Raw genomic sequence first — 25460 nt, forward strand, 5'->3', positions numbered from 1 at the left:
AAAATAAACACATAAATAAATAAATAATAGTGAATGTTTAAATTAGAAATAATAAGTACAATGAACGCCATAAGCATAATTCATATGTACAATATGTTCTAAACCACCTTAATGTACCATAACATTAAAAATCTGGCAGGTAAAGACCTTGTACAGACTGAAGATCCACTCAATGCATTTTGGTGAGTAACACTGAATGTAAACAGCACTTTGGTCTGTTTACAAGAAAACTCTTAAAGTTACGAGTACTGTTTTGTAGTAAACTACTTTCCGTTAAAGTCGGTACACTCGTGGGTTTTTCTTCGGTTTGCTTCCAAAACATCTTCTTTAAGTATTCCAATGCCAAACACATCTACTGCTCTTTTAATGAGGTGGCGGCACTACAGATTGACAACATTCCAGATCCTTTAAAATGACCCATATTAATTCACATGAGGATTTCCATAAATATTCAGCCACCTCCACAGTAAAGGTTTGGTTAACTTTTGGTAACTATAACAACTTGGCAGTCTTAGAAATTAGATCACAATGGCAGTGTTCCTTAATTTACTTGTTAATCTTTATCTTTATTTATTCTCCCAATCCAAAAAATGGGGGAGCGATCTCTGAATTCACCGAACCATTAGTCACAGGCAGGACAGGAAAAGTCCCGGGGCTATCCAGAGTGACTCATTTACATCCTGCATCCCAACACATGTAAGCATGAGGTGTTCTATTTTTCCCTTCCCTCCTCTCACTTTCATGTCAAACATGCTACAAATGATGAGCATAGAGGGCATGAGCCTTTTCCATGCTGGTGTGATTCAGGACCGAAAATCCTAAGTAAGAATAAATTTGTGCAGCTTTAAGGGCGAATTGGTTGACAAAAAGGCAAAAACTCATACATAGAGTGAAAGTTGCAGGTTATAATGGAAACTCTGCCAGTAAGTAAGCATGTTTCATGCTGTTTTTTTGACATGCTCTGTGCATCTGTAATACCCAGTGTGGCCTGAGAAGTATTTATAGGATTTCTTCACTACCTTTCATTCAACAGGTGACAGAACTGTGTGAGTTCAGAAACAAGATGGCTTTTAAAAATGATTAATGCTCTGAAGAGAATTTTTTGTGTGTGGCAACTTGAAAATTCTAACAGATGAATGAACTTTCTTGTAGAATTGATAACAATAGAACGCCTCCATCCCTCTTTGCACAGAACAGCTATGCTGACACAGCATCCACCGTAGGGAAACAGCTTGTTATTGCATGATTAAAAGTTGGTAATTAAACCAGGGTCAGCAATTTAACTTTTGCCTAAAATAATTCCAAAAGGTCAACATAAAGGGATGAAACCCTGATCCACAAATGAAAGTTCTTGGACGTTATTCAACTTGTCAAAGCTTATTAAATCACAGGCATCACCCTGTGACTCAATACCAGGGATATTTGGAGGCTCTGGAGCAATCAGACCCACTGGAAACAAGCCAACAGACAGAAAAGAGACATGTGCAAATGTGTGAAAGAAGAAAGGAGGGGCTGGACAGAGACATTAAACAATGGGCAGAAGCACAAGTGCAGACCGAGATAGTTAGAAAACAGACACACTCAGGGACTGAGAGAAGACAAAGAGCACAGCTGCATAAATCCAACACAATGAGAGGAGTCATTGAAGGCAACACTAAGATCTAAGACAGTCCAAACCAGCACAGATCCCATTCATGCTGCTGCTCTGTGAGGCCCTCAACTCTCAGGGCACAGATGAAACAATCGAGGGAACGTGTGTTTGTGTTTTCAAATTTTTATCTGTCGGGCACATCACATTTTCAAGTGCCTGCGGTGTGCACACACATAAAGACCCGCATCTATGCATGCACGCACACACTCACAGCTACAGTTGCTGCTCCCCAGCCAGTGTGTTTTAAAGTTGGTGGGGAAAGAAAAGCCTGTCAACAAATTAAAAGAGAAGGATTCATGCTCGGGCTGCTGATGCTGAGCTGTGCTGTGAGGCATTTGTAAGCAGCAAATGTCCCTCTCTGTCTCCCCCTCGCTTGCCTGCCATCACTCCCCTAAACTCTGTTCAAACAAGTAGTTTAAATGGACACTGCTGTGCGGTGAGGTGACATTTGCAGTTTCAAGCTATATTATCATCTCATCCAAATTAGGTTTGATTAAGGTATTTTTGCTTGTTGCTCCCCTTGGAATGAGAAACTACAGATGACGAGCAACAACAGTATGTATGAACAGTGTGTATCACAGTCAGGATGACCGTCATCCTCTCAACACTACTGCTTCAACGCTTTTCTAAATTCTTCCTGGTCTTTGACCTTATGTGCAGCCGTCACCATGCCTGCATCCCACCTTGAATCAAAAGGGTTAACGGATTTGAACCTCTGGGGAAATCACTAAAAATAATTATCACCAGAGGCCCCTCCATATGGGAAAAGGAAACGTGTAATGTCGTTATCTGCCAATCCATGTTGACAGTCTTATTTTGGAGACCCGTAATGTGAGCGGGTCACGAGGGACAGTGGTCACTAATTTCAGGTTCACTGGGGGCGGTTAAAGACAAATGTGAGACAAAGCATCCCTCAGTGCATAGAAGTGGCAGTGATGGACAGAGTGGGCAGAAGAAAGGGCGGTGATGTATCTTTGGTGGATGGTTTAGATTTGATAAAGATCTGTAAAGGAGAGCGATAGCTGGCCTGAGGTCAGCTCGTCAAACCTGTTGAAAAACAAGTTTAATTGGTTTGTCCCCTCCTGGTTCCCTTCAACCATTTGGCCTAACAGCTTACACACACACACACACACAAAAGAAATGTTTCTCATCCTATTCCACATCTCCTTCCCACTAATCTGCCACAGCTTGATTTCAGTTCCCTCTCTGCTGGCGTTCTCTCTTCACTAAGTTTGCCTTTTCTGTTTTGTTTTGGGTTTTTTGTTTTTTTTAATGTCTACGGCCAACCTGATTGTACCTATCTGCAGCCCAGATGGCTTCCATTTTTCCTCCAGAGGATGGATAAAATGTGTGTTTTAATTCAATATTTGATATCCACAAACTGTGGATGGTATGTAAGATGTAATCCAGAGCTGTATGTGGACATCATGCACCAAGCAAAATGCAATCCAGTCCATTAGCTCAGTATTGTACAGCAGAGCATTCATGCGTTCTTGTAACCAGACTCTCAGAGAACTCAGCAGGCTGCTGGACAAATGGCCTGTGTCGGGTGAAGCATATTTTGTCTATGGAGACGTGTGCATCGTTAGCTCTGCATACGGGAAGTTCCAGGCTCTCCTTAGAGGAGAGAAAATTGCTGGAAAAGGTGATCTTTACTTAATAACTTAATAACGGTAATGGCGTGTGAAAATTCCCCAAACAGGTACTGTTTTTACCTGGAGTCCAAAAAAGCTGGTAAAAACATATAAAACGTAAATAAAAACTGAATTCAATCTTTTGCATGTTTGTTTACTGACACCACTTTTATGAAGCGTTCCTGAGCCCATGCAGTAATATCCTTTATACAATCATGTGTTCACAAAGTGGTGAACCTCGCTCCATCCTCGCTTATGAACGACTGAGCCTTTCCAGGATGCCCCTTTCATGCCCAGTCATGATAACTGTTTGAAACTTGATGCTGCATCAGATTCAGAATAAGCAGATCTTTACAAAAGTCTGGCTCTCTGGTTGGGTCTCCGCTCAAGTTCACTGTTTAACTCTATTGTGCAATCTTGAGTTCACAAAAACTCTTAAACGGCCTCTCTTGCTCCTTATGCTCTAGTTCCCTTTGTACACCAGCACCAGCTGTAGGCCTTCCGGCTCACTTGCACAATTGACTCTAACACCCTTTAGCCCTAACTCTGTATGGCAACTACATTCAAATGGATTTACAGTTATCCAGTTGAGTTCTGACTAAGCCTCTGCAAGTTCAATCATCTTGGTTTGCAAACAAATTTCATTTTCCCCATGATGGTAGATGAAGCGCGAGGTCACTTCCTTCGACCTCGGTACTACGTTCATCCCTCTCTTGTGTGCCAGGAACTAAGGCGGGAGGCTTTTTTGGCATTTGAGCAGGAGTTAGCCTCAAGGCTGTCAGCTGTGTTGAGCCACATCCCACACAAGTCGAGTTATAAGAAAAGAAGACATACATTTGAGAAATGAGAACCTATCATTTTAGATTTTAATGATACCTTTCAACAATCTTAAATTAACAACAGACACCCTATGTTTTTCCCCTTTTTTTCATTATCAAATAAATGAAAAGCTGAGCCAGAATAAACTGAAAAACACCGATGGAGATGCAACAAAAGATCCTGGGATTCATCCAAACCTTAAACCAGATTCCTGTGGTTAAATGGTGGGTGGTGCAGCACCCCTGTGACACCCATTATGAGGTAGAGCTCATAAATTCTTGACATTTGAATCTAGGCTGCTGCTTTGAGCTTTGTAAATCATTAAGGATGGCTCTGTTTTATCACTTCAGCACCAGTTGTCCTATAGGTGTTCCTAATGCATCACCCACACCCAATGGTAATGAAATGCATCAGAATACAAAGTAGGCTTATAAATTTATTTGGCCTAAATTGCCACTAATTTTTCCATGTGCCACATAAAGTTAGTTGAAAAAAAAAAAAAAAAAAACATTTCTTCCAGGAGCCATAAAAAACAGCACTATAGTATTTATCTGAACTAACGAAGAGCAAACTCAGCTGAGGGAATATTTAAGAAGGAAGTAATGCTTCTACTTTTACTGAGGGAAACACAGTAAATTGGATGGGAAGGATTATGTTGAAAATATTAAAATTCTGAGAAAATCCTTGCACCACAGCAGAACAGAAATTGAAGGGGTCCAGTGCTGGCCCAGTGGCACAGACTGTAGTTCCTGATGGCTGGCTGAATAAAGGTGAGGCTATGCCAGTGTAAAAGGGCACAGACACTAAAGATTTATAGCTCTGACAAGAAGCTAAATATCAATAAACGACTGAAGAGATTAATTGATGAATAAAGGAAGGAATTACTCACAACTCTCTATCTCGAGTGTGCAGTTCTGCTCATCCAGCGGATACCTCCTCAGGTCCATCATACAAGCAGCTGTGGTCGTGATTCTGGAAAAGCATGACACAACGATATGTTCAATTCATGGCATTGTCAGTCTGTAAGCTTTGTTGTTTTCAGCAGGAAAGTAACAGTAAAATCCAGCATCTTGTCAGTGAGAAGGTAAACCACCACTGCACTGCAATTACACAGAACTGTTATCTGCAGTAGAGTTATTTAGCATTGAAGCTTGCAATGTGTAGAATCTGAACATGTGTGACAGCTGTCTTAAACCCAACCTCCACCTCCATGGGCCCTGCACTAGTGAATTAAAGTTTCTGAATTGTGTAAAAATGTAATTCACCGAAGCGCTTATAATTACATCTCACAGAATTCTGATGACTTGAAATCCTCAAAACTTCCACAGGTAAATGCAGGAGTCTTTGAGGGTTTGGGGGTGGTGACAGCGGTGGTGGGAACTCCATTGGGGATTACATGGCCAAAGCTAATCCTTATGTCCCAGTTTTAGCATTGTTTGGATAATCCTGTGGGTCCTCTGTCAGGCCCCACCTGAGATGCGAGTCACTGCAGGGATCAAACTCTGTGGGACAGTGGTGGCAGCAATAGGCCGGAGATAACAGCGGTGGTGTTTGTGCTCTGACTACAGCCTGTCATATCATCAAGGAGTGCGTGGGATGAAAGTGTGTGTTTTACAACCTGAGGACATCCCAGAGACATGACAGGTCAAGATTAGTGCTTGCATTAATACTACCACCACAAATATTAGTACAAGAAGAAGAAGGAGGAGGAGTGGAAGAGCAATGTGCACATTTTAAATTTATTTCCATAGCTGTTATAACAGATCTGTAGAGCATACTGTAAAAACAACAAACACGTCAAAAAGTGTGTGATTCATAAGGATTTACAGGCCTTTTTTTTTGAGTGTAAAGTTCTGGCACAGTTGTCCATCCCTCCCTCTGCTGGTTTGACTGACAGCGCTCTGTGAACGCTGTTGTCGAGTGAGAAAAGTTGTGTGAATAAACAAGAATAAAGGAGATCGTGGGAGGTTCTTTTCTGTTTGTCTCCACTTAGAATCAGAGCACTTTTCATGTTTTAAGTTCTTAACCTCTGAAGTGTCTCTCGAGAGGGGAGAACATTTGAGGATGCTGGCACAACTCCACAAAACCACGGAAAACGGTGACGTGTTGCTCTTTGAGCGAATGAAATGATCTTATTTCTGCATCTCAAGACACCAATGAAGTTTAATGGCTGTAGCATTCGAGGATATATTATGTATCATACCAACGAAGAAGCCATTGAACGTTCCTCTCTGAATGTTGTGTAAGTCAAAGGTGTTGTTTTTATTGCGTATAACATGGGAGCAATGGAATAGGCCTCTAACACACCAGCATATATTTCATCCTGACACTGTTAATTAACAAAAGGTCTCAGAGTTACAGTTCAGTTAACAAGTTTCATCTGAGGAAGTACTTTAAATGACAAATGTAAATCATATGATCCTCTTGCAGGCTGAAATGGGATCTAGCTCTAATCCGGAGCACCCGAGGTGCCACAAACCGACACTACCTGACCCTGTGGAACATGCTGAGAAAAAGAGATCAATAAGGCTGTAGATTATTATCTTCATTTCAACTGGGATGGCCTGAAGGGTGATTGTATTGACAGATACAAGAGCTTTGAGGTAAAATGGACAGTGAAGCATAAAACTGACACCCGAGGCTTAACTCTTTGACTTTCCCCCTGGCAGAATCCAATTTTGACATAAAAACATGTCATAAACTGGGCTATGGTGAACCCGATTTCAGTGCAGTGATGAGAGGCAATCAGATTGTGTTTTTAGCGCTTTGGCATGCACCTTTATCAGTTGACGAGTTGACCAGTAAAGTCTTTTTCTGTCTACATGAGCGGCAGCCAAATGAGCCAAAATGCACCTGATCAGAACGTCAAATCTCACTGATAGAAACGATCCCAGCATTGTTTGAATTGTTTGACACTGAGCCTTATTGAAGGAGCTGATTCACACACAGAGCTCAATTTTTTCCACAAAGAAAACACATTCTTTAAAATTTCACTTGAAATCCGTCTAAGTTTTGACAGTTTTTAAACAAGATACATGTACTGCAAGAACACAAATGTTCCAGCATGGTAAGTGCTTTTGTAATAGCTGCAAACCGCGGTAGCCAAGGCGATATAACCTTTACTGCTCCTATCATATTTTGTGTATATATGTCAGCATAAAAGCATTTAGCCTTCCAATCACTATCAAAACAAATAGACAGGGGTGGACAATAATAAGGGATAATAATAGCAGCCGACTACAAGTCAATAGATAAGGTTACGTTGTTCGTCAGACTTTGTGAAGGGAGCATAAGGACGAGGCCGTGAGTAATAGGCTGCCGTTCCTTCCCTGGCTCTGGTCTTGTGTGAGAACTTGACTCCCACTGAGGGAGTTGCCACAGAGCAGCACAGCATGGTGGGTAATCGTCTAGGAACACCTGACAACATAGATAAATTTGTGCCAGAGGAGAGGCTCATCTTGAGTCCAATCCTCTGTGTTACACAGCAGAGATAATCACCCTTGTGTGTGTGTCTCTGTGCCTCTCTCTCTCTCTCTCTCTCTCTCTCTCTCTCTCTCTCTCTCTCTCTCTCTCTCTCTCTCTCTCTCTCTCTATTCCATTATTCAGACCAACAGCCACTGCAATGCCAATCTTTCTGCATCTCATAATCTAAGTGTTTCTAAAACCCAAGCCACCCAAGATTCGTGCAATTTCATATTGGACGCCACATAACGCCGTATGTGATATTATTTGCCTGCGAGCTTTTGAAATGATGATGCAGCAACACGACAATACTCTCACTGAGCTGCTGTGGTCATTTTTCTATATAGAGGCATCCCACTCTGTCTGTAAATCATCTGTGTCTGTGTCTAAGCGATTGAGCTCACGACAGGCCACATATGGTGAACGGGGGGGACCACACCTACTCAAATCAAAACAGTCCCTGCAGCGTACTCAGTAATTTTAAGGTCAAACCAAAACCGAGGCAGTATTTGTTATTTCACACTTCATGAATTTTTATACTGTTGTCCACCAAAAATATTGTCCGGTTCGGTGGCTGGAAAAAAGCAAAAAAGCGACCAAAAATCTTAAGGATATTGTGCCTCCTCAAGTGTACTGATGCTGAACCACTGCACTGTGAGCCCTAAACTCGTAATTATATCAGTATCAAGAGCAAGAGACTAAACACTTTTAACATGAAGGCCAGTTGATTGTATTTGCACTGTGATGGATGTGAAGGACAGATGATTCAGAAGCAGCCTGTTGATATCTAGATTATCAGGAGAGATTGCGAGTTGGCAAGAAAAATGAATGATGCCAAACTCTGACTTTGATCATTTTTGTCGAGGATCCACCCACACGATGTGTAGATACCAGAAGGAACCTTGACATCACCGCATCAGAGGGTTCAGCTCATCCGCTGTGTACTTTCTTTCTCTTTTTGTCTGTCTGACTTTCACTTGTTGCATTTCTTTGCTTATCTTTATGTGCTGCGTTAGTGGAGCGCTGCTTGCAAAGTTGATGTATACGGCTGTTTTTCTGGTGGGGATGGCTGAAAAGACATTTTTATGTTTTCCTAGCAAGCAGCCTCATTCAGGCAATGACTGTCCACTGGCTGTTTGCTCACAAAGCCTATGTACATTAGCACAAAGCGTATAACTTCCATTATTTTATGTCCCTTCTCCTTCAGTCACAATAGTTTTTTTAAACCTAACTCTGAAAACGATCCTGAGTTGCTTTTACTGTTTTTATAATTCGACTGACAAACAGCCTATTTTGTTGTTTAGGTATCATGCCTCTATGTATCCACAGGAATGGAGAGCAGCAAGGCGAAAGACGCTACAGGAGTAAAAGGAAAACGGGAGGAAATGAAAATCTGAGGAAAGAGGATATCAGGTGAGACAGCGAGGGGACTATCATAACAGCACCTTTTAATAGCAATAAAGAAGTTCAAAGGGAAGCGCTCGAGCATTAACACGCCGTTTCATATTACACACCTCAGGGGTTTCCACCCCCCAGAGTGAGAGCGAGGTTGTTCGAGCCTAAGAGGTCTAGATGTATTCCCCTTTTCTGTCTGTCTCGTCCCCTGTCTTTGTCAGCGTTTATTTCTCTCTGATGGATCCTCTGATGGATTTGCTGCTGGTGATGGGGCTCTGTGGCTTCCAAATGTTTAACCAAGGAGTAAATTGCCGGTTACTTTCCGGCAACTTTCTGATCTCTGTGTCAAGATGGAGTCAGCGGTGTAGAACTGAGAGCAAGAGCCTCTGGCAGAGTCTTTAGAAAGACTGTGTAGGAAGGGGAAAGGTTGTGTGGGGGTTATGTGTGTGCCCTCGCGCTCCCACATGTTTGTTATGTCGCTGTCACTCTGTGGATGTGTGTGTGTGTGTGGTTGTGCCAGAGTTGTGTCTGCAGCCGTCTGGCTCTCCATTACGTAAATGATGCACAGCCGCATGTCTCGCTCGGTCTTAGTATAGTCCTCGGTTGCTTGGTTACCGCCTGAGGACACTGCCAACCGCACCAACTGAGCCCCATATGTTGCATCACCTGCAGTGGCCCTCCATATTTACCAGCCTGTGCTCGAAGACTCTGTTCCTGGATGGATCAAACTTGTGAGGTCAAATCAGGGCCAAGTAGCCTTCAGGGTTTCCAGCAGTCACTGGGATTGAGGCCAAGTAAATGTGTTGACTGCTGGTCGCACACTCGCAACCAACACACATGGTGGAAAGTAACTAAGTAAATTTTCTTGACTTCTCTAAGTGTAACTTAAGTCTAAATTCACTTACTTACTGAAATAAACTGTATATTTAGTCATTTATTATTACTTGTCTGTAGTGTTCATTGCAACAGTTGTCTATAGCAGTGGCTCCCAAACGATAACTGCATTATTGCTGCAATATGCAACTGGTGTTCAAACATAAGCCTTGTCATAAGCCTGGTGTCAGGAGGACGAATAGTGCAGTGGATGTGTGTATTTCCCAGTTGGAGTTTCTACTTTGGCAAAGCTTTGAGGATATCTGCGGTAAAACACAGCTGATTTTTGATTTGTCTTTCTTTTAGTAGTTGTGAACTGGATTGGAACTGAACTCTTTTGGGCTTGTGGGGAAAACAAACGGACTCTTTACTCTTTAGTGGACTGAACTCCAGGACTGTCTCTCTTCAGTTCAATTTTGTGGCCTGTCTGGTTTGAATGGGTGTGTTGCTGCTTTTATTTGGCCTTATTAAATAAAAATAAACCTTGGTCTAAGTAACTAAGTACATTCACTCAGTGCTGTACTCAAGCATGCTCACTGCTACTTTAAACGTCTACTCCACTACAATTCAGAGGCAAATATTTATTTGATAACTTTAGTTAGTTTGCAGATTCAGATAATGATAAAATATATAATCAAATAAAATCACCTGGTCAACACATCCTCATACCTAAAGGACTGAAATGAATGCATTTTTTAAGCACATTTTTGAGGTACTTTTATGCTACTTTATACTTCTGTTTCACAGCTCCTCTAATATATTCTATACAGCATGTACCTCCAATCCCACCTCAGTTCCATATGGTCTCTACTTTGAATCTTTTACATTGTGGTACAGCCCGTTTACTTCAATAAAGGATCTGAACACCTCTCTCCTATTGCCTGCAGAACCAGATTCATTCAGAGACAGAATGTGCAGCGTGCCCAGGCTTCATTATTTGATAGTTAAGATAATGATGGCATTCAGAGAGCGCTCATTCCCCATAGCCAGCTGGTTCCCACCTACGGCCTACCACGAAAACATAGGGAGTGGGATGCCCACACAATTAAATCAGTTGGATGCTGTTACACTAATCACATATTCAACAAAAAAAAAATCACTGCTTTTTATTGTCGGAAGGCAAAATATTATGTTAATCACAATCACACTGGAAATGTTTAGTCAACTTGATATTGAGTATTAAAATCAGATATTTCTTGTGTATATCTCATTTTAATTGTCAGAAAAGCTCTTTGTTTTTGCTGCGTCTCTGCAGTCTCGCTGTCCCTTTGCTCACTGATTCTCAGAGACAAACGCGAGTCAGTTCAACAAAGAATATGCAGCCCTATCCTGCAGCAAATAACCTCGATAAAGAACAAAGGCAAGACCCTCCTTCAGATGTGCCTTTTCAGGTCTGCCTTGCCTGAGACATACAAAGAGGCACATTTGTTGTTTGTTACCATTTGCTTTTGCAGTTATTATTACTTCCTGAAGTCAATTTCTGCTATTTGCTGTTGTTTCGTCGCAGGTAAAAGAATGCCCTTCAAATGGTTTTGAAGATCAATGTGGGGGTGTGAGAGTTTATGCGGAAAGGGAACACTAGTTCGCATGTCAACAGATGTGTGCAAATGAATGCATGTCAGCCCACAAAAAGGGTTGGTGCTCTTTGCCTTTTAGCCACCATAATGAATCCCTGCAATGAATTGGCAGTTCAGTGGAAAATACAGTAAGTGCGTCTGTGAATATTCATCAGCTGTTTGTATATTCTCCGTGTGTGGCTTTCTGTATTATCAGCATCGATGGACTCGCTGCATCCAATTACATTTCTAATAAAGCACCTCAATGGGAAGATTCTCCTTTTCAACAGTGCCTCTCGCTGTTTGTGTATACAGATAATTTGGCCGGTATTTCCTTATTAAAGTATGAATATTGTATTTTGGTAATAAATGGACTCTTAACTGCGATGCACAGATAGCTGTTAGCAGCACTATAGGCCACAGGGGAGAGGAAGTGTTTGAATGGACCCTCCTTTTTTCTTCTCATACTTGCCTTGAAAGCGAAACATAATTCCATCCTTCGAGTCTGACGAGCAAAGTAAATTAAAAGAAATATTCAATGGCTGATTTCTTTCAGGTGTAAATCAGCATCAGTAGGTGAAGCCTGAGGATGCTCTCGGAAGCAACACAGCCAATTCTATTAAAGGACTTTTAGATTTTATTTAACGTTTACACAACTTGGGTAGATAATGTTTCTCATATCACATATAATACCAGCTTTTCTTGCAGGTAACTTAATGCTTGCTGCACATTATTTTTTCCCAGAGCACTCACACAGCACTTCTTTGAGGGATAGCTAGATGCTGTAGCTATTAGCTTCTACTAAAACCTACTAATGAAGCTAGGCTAATCCTGGCTCTAGCTCCATTTTCAATGCAAAGACATAAGAGTGGCGTCAATCTTGTCACCTATTTCTCATCCAGAAAGCAAATAATCTCCCAAAAAATTATCCCTTCAATGCAATGTCCAGAACAAAACACCAACTTCATCCATGAGTTAAGATACCGAATATATGCATCTATCTATCTATCTATCTATCTATCTATCTATCTATCTATCTATCTATCTATCTATCATAATGTATCCTAATTATGTCTATTTGATTTTCTTTGGGGTATGGTTTTACTACTGGCTTCTGCAATAACCCAATTTTCATCACAGGGACCATTAAAGTTTCATGTAGTCTGATCTAATTTATTGGCATAATAAATTAAATAACTACATAATTTGTATTGGGTTTCAGGGGACAGTAATATGCTGTATCTGCATATGCTGCCTGGATTTGTGTGCGCTCACTGACATGCGCAAGATCCCATGACCCAATTTATAAAAATCTGGTCATCCTACTTACATGATATTGAGTGTCGAGGGTGATGGATTTCTTTTCCCAGTTTTGATCTAATCCCACTTCATCCAAAGTAATATTTGCACAGACTTTGTGTCATAACTTCTGCAGTGCTTGAGAAACGCACAAACCCAAATTCCATGTGAGTTTATGGATTTTTCATTTGCGTATTAGATTAAATGGTTGGTTTGATACTATATACTATAATCTGACCCTAACAGGCTGCCGGTGCCTCTCTAGCGTCCTTCTGTATGTTTTTGTCAACTTCTGTTGTTCCAGGAAATGAGCACATTGGCTCTGATGCAAGACGGAAGCTTTTTGACGCGATGATCAAGCACCATTCTTATTAAATTCATTATAGCAGAAGTTGTTATGCTACTAGATGCCACATTGATATCCCACGGGACTGACAGTATTCAGGGTACAACATGTCCAGGGTGTTTTTATTTCCCACAGCAATAAACCTCAAAAGATTCCAAAAACAACATTGCCAAACGACTTCAAAACCCGTCAAGCACTTTGCTTGATGCTGTGTGTACTTTGTGGAGGAATCAGATGTGCAGTGCTTTGCTTTTTCATCAAATTAAGTGTCTGCAAATCAGTTTAAACCCAGCTATGATCCAGGAGGAATGCTTAGTCAGTAATCAGACTGTAAGTTTGACAGGAGGATTTGGTTTTTAGCAGACGATTTCTGATTTAATGTGAAGGCGATAAGACGTATCAATGGGCACAGAAGAAAAAATTCTAGAAAATTCACTTCGGCCTCATCAGTGTTCTGGTATAATTGGACACCACGTTCAAGTGAAGGTGCCTTACAGAAATACACCTGAGGATCTAATTACTGCGCTTTTGTTTGGCAGAGAAGTCCTCAAGTGTGTAAATTCAGGGATATATTCAGTATCATTCTGACAGAAATGTTCCCTCTTTTCTTAACTCAAGGACGGAGCAATGAAAAGTAAAATGCGACTATTGTGAGATAGATTCGGCTACCCGGAGGATATTCTCCTGCACGTATTTTCTCTCCTTTATAATTGTCTCTTTCTTTATCTTCTGTTTTTCTCTCAAGTACCTGATTGCTCTTCCTTCTCCTTCCCTTCCCCTCTACTCTTGCTATAACTGCAGGGACTACCATATCTAAAACACTTATCCTTTTGTGCCATTTAAGTGTTCAGAACTTCAACGCGTTAATTTCATCAAACCTTGGCAGAGATGTGTCTTTGGTTGACATGGAGGCAGTAAAAGAGATATAATGGAGCTTTGTGTAAGGAACCTGAGCAAATTACAACATGCTAAGCACTGTAACAGGCCGGTGGGTGAGTAATGAAGACAGACAGCCTTGATGAAGAAGACCAAAGAGAGCAATACCGACAAGGTGTCTTTCTAATCCTCTCTCAACACCCCTCTCTCTCCCTCTTTGTCTCGTTGTCGCTCTCTCTCAATTTAATTCCACTCTCCCACAGCAGCGCCAATGCACTGCCATGTTAGCTATTTGGACGTTATGGTTTTCAATAACATTTTATGGAGTTTAGGCATCAGAGGCCTATTTGCAAAATGAACTGATGAGACATCAGTGAGTGTGAGAAGTGCACTGTAATCATGTTAACTTTGGGAGGTTGAAACTCATGGAATGGGTCAATCAATTTATATTGTACCATAAGGCTTTGTCTCTGGCTACTGGAAAACAGATTGGACGCGTCATATTAACATATGAAACATGCCAAAGTCTCAGCTTGGGGAAACATTCAGAAGTGGTCTCCCTGAATGTTAAACTTGCTGTTTTGTAAAAGTTGCACTTGACAGGTTCAACAAACTCACTGAATTGTCCGAGTAACTCTTTCATCAGGCTGTGTTTGAGAAGATTGTAAAAATGACAACCACATTATGCTCGCAGTGCACTGTTCCCTGGTGGATGTTTGATCATTGATTCGGCGACGTGTGGGGGGGCAGAAGACGTGTGTTTGTAAGCTAAGAAGGAAACATGAGCAGGCTGATGGCTGTTAGTGTGACTGTCTGACAATGGCAGAATGATAAAGCTACTTCTTTATGCAAATACAGTTTGAAATATTACAATTTAATTGGTTATATAAAGATAAGTTCTCTATTTAGGGATCTAATGCATTCCAACTGCTTAATATAAAGACAGGGGGTGCAATCATGAGGCCAAAAAATACAAAATGATGCATAAATTTCTCTCTTTCGGGTTCTGATTATTTTCTCTGAGGAGATCAAAAACATTAATCAAAAAACATGTCATTTAATTTCAGTTTATGTGCTTTTTTAATACCTTTGGTGATCATGTAAATAGTGCAAACTTTCTAAAATAGCTGAATTAAGTGTTCGAGAAGCCTGTAGTTGGTGATGTGCACATGTCCTGTAAATGAGGACACAAGTAGGTCACTTCATCAACATTATAATTTTCGCTCAGGGGCAATTTTGCACCTCACATCAGTAGTTTTCTTCATCTAGCTCTAATGAGCTAATTACTGACGGAGTGCAATGCAGCAATCGTTGACTCACTGTTATATTAAAGTTGGAAAAACTTTTGCTTTTCTTTCAGGTTTGTTTGATTCCAAAAGTAGAAGATATACTGACAAAAGATTAAGTGTGAAGTGTTTGACAACATGAAGTGGTAATGACTGCAATTTGTGCAGCGTAGTCTGTCATTATCCGGTGTTGTGCTCGTCCAGCATTTGGGAGCAGTTGTGTTTTTGTCTGTTTATTTGCATATGGACGCATTTAACCCTTTGGTCTTGCCGTGTCGTCAAATATGTTATTTTAAGAGATTAAACTCTTACCTTAGACCGTACAGAACGGTACCGTCGGGGTGCAGTCGGATCATTCTATTTTTCACTGTGACACCGTGGACAAATGACTTCTTGTCGTTGAGGAAGTAAGTGTCGGGGACCCAGAGCTGGTCAGCCACCCGGTTATCTAAGGTCAGGTTGAGGGGGATCTCAGAGTAGGACAGCCGCTTGTCTCGCCAGGCCTGCTGGAAGTACATTGTCAATGTGTAGTCCTGAGAGTGCACAGAGAGGAAGCAAACGAGGACAGAGAGGGGAAGGGAGGGAAAGCAGTCGGGAGAGAGATGGATAAAATAGAGGAGATGGAGAGGAAAGACAGAGAGGAAAGAAGAGAGGGTTACCCCAAAAAGCAGCCATTTTACGCAGCTGCTCTGTAATACTTCTGCTGCAGGCTCTCAGATTAGACTGGACTAGGCTTCAATATTGGATGAAGTTCACTTAAAAGCAAATGGAACAGTAACAGAACAGGCCGAAAAAAGTGAGTACAAAGCAATGGGGAATTGCTTCTTTTCATAGAAACATGAGGTTAAGACAGACAGTGTGAAAGAGTGTGTATGTGTTAGAGAGGGGAAGAGAGACTGAGAGACAGATGGTTAGAGTTTGGTGTGCGTGAGTGTGTGTGTGTCAGTTTGGGTCTGTTAATATATGATAAAAATGTGTATGAGGCTTGCTCGGTGTGTGTGAGACAGAGAGAGAGAGAGTGTGCGTGTGTGAGTGTGTGTGAGACCACATGTTCCAGACAAATGAAAATAACCTCAAGCAATCTAAAGAAATCTGTTTTATAAAATATCTCATATATGCTCTATTTGCTTTGACAGTTTGTGTCTTTCTGGGATTAAGCATTGTTCCTGAATCGGGCTCACAGTGTTGTATTTGCATAACATATTCACCCATTTTCTTCTGTTTGTCCTCCCAACACTAGAAGGGTAGACCATCCTCTCTCATCACATCACAAACATGTAGCCTTTGAGGGACTGTACATGTCTGCTTTATATAGGAGACCCAGACATCAAAGTGTGTTGGACAGAATATTTCTTAAATAAAAAGCAATATACACAGCATATGCCCATAAGCTCTTCTTCAATAGCAAGAAATGTAGTTAATTTAAGATTTAAGAAGAGGCTTGTCCATGCAGCTGTTACTGAGGTTCGCCTGTGTATATTTACTGGACGTGCACACCTCATGTTTTACAAGCACTGCAATGTTGCAAACACACGCACATGTGCATGCCGGTGATGCAATACACATTGCTGACTGTTGGTGGCACTAATGTGCCAAGAAATGTACCACAAAAAGCAAAAAGTGCAGAACAGGAAGACAGCTAACTCACAAACATTAATGTCAACAATACAGATTTCAAAATATTCCAAAAATCAGCATTGCAAATATTTTGTTCAAAGGAAGGAGATGCATTTGTTCGACCTGAAGAACGTTTTATGAAACAACATAAGATAGCAACACCTCGTGATATACAGGTCAGTAAATTCAGTGGGATGCTAAAAAGCATTCAGCCATACATTCTCTATTTCTATGATGACACACGCAAAACCTGAAACACATACAGTTTGTTAATAATCCCAACACATCCTCATACCTGAATAAGAGAATAGGTAGTTTGCCAATGATTCTCAAAGCAACATATCAATGAGTGACAGGCTAGTATGACAAAGGCAAACCTTCGTCTCACTGGGCTGTTGTCCTCTTATCATTTAGGTTGTCGTTAACACATCAGTCACATTAAGAGTACTTCAGATTCACAAAGTGACAGAGAGGATTGTGCGCATGCCACAGTGGCTGATGTGCTTTTACATATGGTACTTATTATGAGTGTTTGGGCTGCAAGTGGTGTAATACCAAATGAGTACCAGCGACAGGCACATGTACTCATAGAACGGGAGTTACATCCAGTAACTACTATTCAACATTGTGAAAAAGTCACGGATTGGTCAGGTTAACACACCAAAACTACCAGGTTGAGGAAAAGATCATGGCTTAAAATATTAAAGTATTAAGTATTTTTGTTATGTAAATTAAGTTATGGATCTAAGTGAAATTACTTAATGTCCAGTATGTTATGTAAATTAAAATAAGTCAGTCGTGACTTTTGATTTTGCATGGGATGTTTTTTTTGACCCATCCATGCACCTCACCTCCTCCATTTGCAGACTTTCTGGCTCTTTATACTACGTCACCTGCCGTCCTCCTTCGCTCCCATCATAATTATTACAGCCACTAGAGTTTACTGCCTAACAATGAATGGAAATACGGCTCATAATAAGCTGCTTGTGCAGACGACCTATGGCTGGTATTAATTTATTTATTTGGGGTTTTTGTTTTAGGGAGAACAGTCTGAATAAGTTATAAACAAATACAGGAAGTTTCATTGCTTCCAGTAAAATTCCCTGATGGGAAATCTAGGACACGATAAAACAGTCAAGCCAGCAGTCAGATGCTCATGTATCTCACTGAAGTAAGAAGCCTACCAATCATCCATGAAAAACTAAGTTAAATAAACTTGCTGTCTCAGGGAACTTTTTGTCATGACTGGCACATCCACTTCCTGGCAAAGAGGCTGAACATGCATTTTTGAATACGCCGTCGGCTACAGATCTGACATCCCACAGCACCTTGGGAACTGGAGGCTTGGATATTGACTGGATGGAGTCAGGGAAACGGGAGCAGCTTTTCTCAGTGAAGTCCTTGTTTGACTTAAATAGCTTTTGTCATGTTTTTGTTTGCGTCTTATTTGGCTTGGGGTGCTGACAACCATGAGTTCGAGAATTGAGGTTTTCAAAAGACATAAATAGTATAGTGGCAATTCTAGCGTTCAGCAATATAATTGGACTTGGAAAGGAAATAGGAAGATTGCAGTAAATACAGGGAACAACACTGTATGGGACTGTTGAAACCCCCCATTTTGACAGCCTTTTCTCATATGTGAAAGAAACTCTGGAATGCCTCAGTTAGTCTTGATTGACACAAAAATGAGGCAGTAGGTTCCTACATAAATGGAAACAGCAAAAAACCCCAACAACTTGTGGGCAGTATTTTCTCACTTATAGAAAGAACAACAACTATAGAGGTCTAAAATCTGGACTTCTGGGTCTTCATACTTGCACCACAGGATCCTTGGCTACACGTGCTGCCTTCCCAACACTTCATCCCCGATCGGTGGTTACGTAATGGCTCACACTCCTCTCTTTCTGCTGTGCATCACAGCACATGTGGCTGAAGAGATGCTTGTTGCTGTGTAGTCCTCCTAAACTATCTCTGCTGCACTCATCAGCACACTCCATCAAACAGGAGGGTTTACTGTGATGTATCAAACATCAAGGAGGCTTCTCTCCCCCTCTTTCCAGTGGGCACCCACAAACACACAGTATCTCTTCCTGGCTTATTAGGAATGTGGACATTGAAAATGCCATCTGCAGTCTGCCTCAGTGTGTATATATATTTGTAGTATATACAGGTACTACATCAAGAAATTATACATGCAATGTATATCTTAACAATATGACTATCGCCTACTCGTGTGTACCAATGCATTTTGTGCATGTAGGTCTATAAGGATGCATGTGTTATATGCGTGTGCGTTTGTTGTGGTTCAGGGATCACAGCCAGGGCCGAACAGGGAAGAAAACAATGCTGCTGTGATTTGCACCTGGCAATTTGGATGCAATATGTGATATTTCAGTATGCAACATGTCCTTTGCAATACAAAACAGCAGGGATTGGATACCAAGAGTCACAATGTTGTGTATTACACAGAGCATCCTCCTCCTGAAGCTTTCCCTAAACCTAACCAAGCAGTTTTGGTGCCTAAACTTAACTGAACTGCAACCATTTCACACTCACTTCAAATAATTTTCCTGGATGTAACTCCAGTTCTACGAGTACAAACACGATCCCAAAAAGTTGGGACGCTGTGTAAAACATAAATAAAACAGAATGTGATAATCTGCTAATACTTTTTGACATATACTCAATTTAAAAAAGGGAAATTGAAATTTAGATTTTACACAGCACCCCAACTTTTTTTTTTTTTTTTTTTTTTTGCAATCAGGGTTGTTCAGGTGTCTGATGGTAGTACTCTCCAATGGTCATATCTGTTGTTGTGAGAGCCATTGGAAAACGACCTATTGTGTCATTTAGGTATGAGGATGTATTACATCATTTGCGGCCCAAGCACTCATAATAAGTGTTATTTGTAAAAGCCATCAGCCATTCTGGCATATGCACAATCCTCCCTGCCACCTTTTGAATCTGAAGTACTCTTAAGTAGCTGTGAAACATTAAAAAAAAATAAATAAAAAAAAAAATAAAAACCTGACAGCTATGGATAAGAAGATGCTATGTGTCATGGGGCATAATTATTAAACTGAGTGAATGTTTCCATTGTCATCCCTGAGAGCCTATTATTGCAGGCCTATCTACTTGTGGTTTGCCTTGTGGGACAGGCTCTGTGGAGGTGCCACTGTGGCTAGTTTACTGTGAACATAAAGCTCTCCTCAAAGACAGCTATAGTGTGCCTCTCTCTTTCCCTCTCTGTGGGAGGAGGAGGTTGTAAATCACCAGAATAACTGCAGTGTCTGTGTGCATGTAAGTGCAAGGGAGGCTGTCATAACAACAGTCATAATGAGCATCAGTACATAAACTATGTCAGAGAGAGAAAGAGAGAGCGGGAGAGAAATGGAAAGAGGAAGGAACGGAGACTGAGAGTGATACAGGAAGAATGATGTCGAATTTATGAGTGCAGAATATGTTCTGCTGCCAAGCTGCCAAGGAGAGGACAATACAAAGTGATCATTATATTCTCACACTCCAAGCTACTACAGAATGTGAGAATCCATTATAACTAATAACTAATATCCACTTCCACAGCACGCTCCCTACTGTGTTAATGCTTCTCATTTTGAAGATTTCTTGATAAATACTTTTCTCACAGATCTTGTTAAACACACCAGATTTTCACTAGAAGTCAGTCAGCCAGTCAGTTAATCAATCAAACTGTCAGTGATCAGTTTTGTTCCTCTCTGCTCCTCTGCTTTCAATCCAACTCTATAATTAATAGAGTTGAAAATCACATTTCTTGTACAGTACAGTTCAAAATTCCTTTCTGAAATATGGCCGATCCTTGCTATAAAACACCTGAAACAGTCTTTGTTGAGCTGAATGCTCCTAAGTTAGAAGTACAGTTAATAGTGATACTCAGTTCACTGACACATGCGCAACAGCTACATCATCATCAAAAGCCTGCGAGGGTGCTCTCCACAGCCGGGGGACAATCTGGTGCTGTAAGATCATTTCTATTCAGTGTGCTGACTCCGCTCACCTGACCCGCTGCCAGCGTGTACTAACATACTGAGAGAGGCACCGTCATCGCCACCCTGCAGTAGCTTGTAGCTATCTGAGCGAGTGAGATGCATATGCAACAGGCCGCAATATGTTTGACAACACGTATTGAAATAGGTACTCTGCCCTGCTCATCATCTCGAGTCATCTTACCCCGAGTTATAAACAGATGACAAGACTCGAATAGTTGTAAAGACCAGAATCCCTTCTGATATAAATGCAGGCTGGGCTGAAAATAAACCTGAAACTGATATTTACACTGTTTGGAAGATGCAGATTGTTGAGCATTAATGAGGAATTTGTTCAATGCTTGGTTGAACTCAGGTCCTCTCTGCTGCTGGCTGTTTCTGGATTAAATCGAGTGATGCATCTTGATGAAGCCTGATAAAACTTTCCAGCACTCTATCATTAGAACAAAATATTGCCTTTTGACTGAGATATACACATTGGATGAGGAAACCAGCTAGTTGAGGAAGGTATTTGATTTAACTGGTCAATTATTAGCCAGGTAAAACTTGAATTTCAACTGAACTGAATTTCACCCTGAAACCTGTGTTTCCTAATTTAACGCATAATGTGTAAAAAAGCCCGGCCCACACGCTGACTCCCATCCAGATGATGTGTTCCCAAAAGTACCCAGCAAACTTAAAGTTTGTGATTCATTACTGAAAGGGCACATTTTACAGCCCGAGTCACTGTGTGGGCAGATTTCTCAGACAGAGGCAAAGATTCCAGACAATGCTATATCTACAGTATGCTCGGTCAGTCCACCCTTCAGGCAGCCAAATTGTGTAAAATCTCATATTGGCATTTCCTGCCATGGATATTACAGTTTGAGTCTGATATGATTTGACTGCCAGGGAGACTCATGAATGCCAAAAGCGTTAGTAAGTAACCATCTGATCTCATCTCTCGCAAGTCACATACTTTGTGCTTGTCAAGACTTTGTCTGCACCATAAATTGGCCTTGAGTCTATAGCTGTATCCACCTGTGTCATTATTTTCTCAGAATTTTAGAAAAACAAAAAAAAATCCCACTTCCTTATGTTGCCTTTTCCAAACAGATCAGTGAGAACTGGTGGAAGAAAAACAAAAACAATCAAAACGAAAAAAGATGCTCCAGCTGCCCACTCTGACCTCGTCAATCCCGTTCATCCTCCAAGCTGCCCTGTCCACTAACCCCTCACATCTCATCCCACCCCCGCAACACATGGCTTCTCTTGGACTGAGAACAGCATGAAGAACCAATATTAGACATATATTGTTAGACTGCTACGAGCCCCCTACAGATCCTACTTTGTGTATTGTTACAAGTCATACATACCCAATGTAAATGGTAAGACAAGCAAAGTTAGCCAGCTGGTGAACATAGTGGACCAGGCAGCTACTAAAGAAGCAAATATTTCCCTCAGTAGTTGGTACAGACCAAAAGTGGAGAGTAAATGTCGAGTGAATGACTCCAATGACTTATATTCCCAATGTGACCAGAAACCCAACTCTGACGCTAATGCTAATTCTAATGCTAAGGTGGAAGCCATCATTTAAATGGCATTGGAGGCGCTGTTCAAGTTCTGAAAGAAAGTGATGGACAGAGTGAGAAAGGCAGGGAGAAGAAGATTGAGAAGAAGAACGAGGACAGAGGAAGGAGAGCGGAGACTTAAGTCTACAGGGAGACAGAAAGGAGTGAGGGATCAGAATGAGGATGACTAAATAGTGAGTACTGGCTATATATCTCTTTCTTCCCACTACCCTTGAAGCCAGTTTTCCATTTGAGAAGTGTGGAATAGTGTGGTGAGTTTGCTGGAAGGGATGGCGGGGGAGGGTTCGGAGGGGGGTAAATGAAAGGCACTGGAAAGCTCAGTGGAGCAGTGATGCAAATTGCTTTTATTCTCACAGCTCTTCACTTCCAGTCTCTGATTTCAGCACCAGCAATGACCTCCCTCTGCTACTTTCTCCCCCCTCTCTTTTTATCCTTCTCTCATCTCCCCATCCATTCCCTTTTCCCCTCTTTCATGTTATTTTTTTTTTCTATTTCATCTCCCATTTACCCTCATTCCTTTACATGAATCTCCTTCCATCTCCTTTCTCCCTATAGCTTCCACTCTCTCTCCTATATTCCCTCTCCATCTAGCCATCTCGGTCCCGGAGGAGTTCCTGTTGCATCTATTTGCATTTGGTAGGAAAAGAAAGGGAAGCGAGAACACACAGGAGGTGAGTGTGAATGGCTGAGATCATTACCACTAAACAGACACAGCCCAGGGAGCCATCTAGAAAACATGACAGGAGTTGGACGAGCCTCTGAGGTGCTAGATGGGTTCTGAGGGGCCCCAAAAAGGATTCAGATTTGAATATCTCCTCCTCAAAGCTTGCCGACATAAAGCTTGGGAGTACTCATCTCTAAAAATGGCATATTTAGCATTCAAGCAACGGGGCTCCCAATCAACCTGCTTAGCAAAAATGGATGGGCTGGGTATTTCACATTTACTGGTAACACATTTGATCTTGAATGGTTATTCTTTTTGGGAGGACAACAGGTAAAGCTGAAAGAGGTACATGTTGCTTTAAATGATTCCTATAGTGCGCTGACCTTGAAGAGTGGGCCTGAATCCTCAAGCAGCCTTTCCCTGAAACATCCTCCGCCTCTATCCTCTCTATGTCCGTCTTGCCCTCCCCTCTCCTCCTCTTTGAAACACCTTCAGTTGGGAGGAAATGTGATCCTTCCACCACTCAGCCATATGTCCACACCGCACTCTATCATCCACCTACTTCAGTTCCTCCCAAAAAGCCCTCCAACAACAAGTGGCTTTCAATTTCCTGTCTCACATGGTCCTCATGCCACCAGCGACAGGCTATGAGGAACCTGGCATAGGGCACAGCATTTCCAAAGAGGCCTAATAATAAACATGCCGATCCCCACAGAGCTGAGTGACATGCGGAATATTCCTCAATCTCTGGAGATCTGCGTATGGAGTCCTTAGGATTCAGCTCTGTATCTGGAACAGCTTGTGCACCACATGTAGTAAATCTGCAACAGGAACGCATACAGGGGCTGCAGCAGGGGTTTCATTTGGCCTGTTTGCTCCAGGATGAAGAATCTTGATGTTTTTTAACACTGACAGCTAAAGCAAAAATCTAAAAATACGTCCAAAATAGATATAACAAGAAAATATATCTAACATATCCATAACCAAAATATTACAATGCCTCAAAATATAAGTATCAGTTGAAATCTGATTACTTAATTGATAGATTACACAATGTTTCAATGCAAATAATTAATAAATACTTTCTACATTTGTATGTAGATGTGTTTTTGGGCTAATAAGGAAAAATGTTGGTATGTTAGTAGAGTGAGTGTATTTTTTATTCTGCTTAGGACTTGAGATTCCCATAAGGACATTACTCTGATCAAACCTCTTTGACTCAGGACACTTTTAAGACCATTTCCAGTTTATGGCATGTCGGAAACTAGATGACGAATTTCAATAAAGCCCGGACTCGTTTGTTTACTTGTTCTTTGTCTAACCGCCTTTTCCATTACACCATTCCTCTCTCTCGTCCTCTCAATGTCTCTTATCCCACTCTCTGTCTCTCCATCTGTATATATTCCATTTTCCTTCCATGCTCTTTCATCATTAACTCTGGCCTGGACATAGCTTTCAAGAGAGCTCGCCGCTGAAGGTGAATCAAATTTAGAAGAACCTCTTTCTTTTTTCTTTTTTCTTTTTTTTTCTCAGAGCTCTCCCAAGGCAGAGGTTCACAGCTTTGCCAGTTGGCAGTCGTGCAGCCTAACTGACTACATACAATTTATTGGAGTCGATAGGAGCATCTGCAGGCTCTTTTGTGTCCCCAGAGAGAAGTAGAGTGGAGTGGCAATTTCGGAGAGGGGGGACGGTGGTTGGGGTGGTTGATGGGGGAGAGAAGAGAGGACAGAGATTATTAGGGTGCTTTTGAATCCCACTGGAAGACAAGGTGGAAGTTGATGGAGGTCTCACTCTCGAAAGCGTAGCTAGCGACGAGGGGTGTGTGCGTCATTTGTGGTACTTACTGCTTCTCCATGAGGAGGTGATGTGGATATTGGGGGCCTTGATATATATATATATATATATGTGTGTGCGTTTGAGTTATTGTACAACGTGCCAGATTTCTGCCTTTCTGCTGCTGCTAAAACTCTGGACAGCTGTCCTTTAACTACCCTACATTCTCAAAACACGTACAAATACACTGATCCACTAGACGAGTCCCATACCTCATGCATTATGGAGGTCTGGGGAGCCGAGGAAGAAGCTGATTGCTATTCAAACAGAGTGCCCAGAAGCACACACCACATCTACACATTGTCAACAATGAGATAATGCAATATATGCATTATGTCGATCGATGGCACGCATCGAGGCTGAGTGAGTGCAGAAAACTGGTTATCAACCTATATCTGAACCACAAATCCAGTTTATGCATGTGTGTCTGTGTGCATGTCTTTTCTTTGCCAGCACAGAGTTGTGTGAGTTCAGATTTGATGGCCTGCATACGGTATCTCCTTCAGCAAGGACACCCTTGAAGAAGCAATATCTCCTCACAGTTGGTCTGACCTAC

General features: G+C 41.5%; 1 protein-coding gene across 1 annotated transcript in view; it reads right to left on the bottom strand.

The window, feature by feature from the left end:
* gabrb2b (gamma-aminobutyric acid type A receptor subunit beta2b) overlaps window positions 1–25460 on the bottom strand; it is a 59904-nt gene that overhangs the window by 16998 nt on the left and 17446 nt on the right. The window contains exons 4-5 of the mRNA XM_076750113.1: window positions 15510–15730; window positions 4994–5076 (exon numbers count right to left, since the gene is read on the bottom strand). Coding sequence (XP_076606228.1) covers window positions 4994–5076; window positions 15510–15730 — 304 coding nt within the window. The remainder of the gene's footprint in view (window positions 1–4993; window positions 5077–15509; window positions 15731–25460) is intronic.

This window comes from Chaetodon auriga, chromosome 15 (assembly GCF_051107435.1).
Source record: "Chaetodon auriga isolate fChaAug3 chromosome 15, fChaAug3.hap1, whole genome shotgun sequence".
NCBI classification, from domain to species: Eukaryota; Metazoa; Chordata; class Actinopteri; order Chaetodontiformes; family Chaetodontidae; genus Chaetodon; species Chaetodon auriga.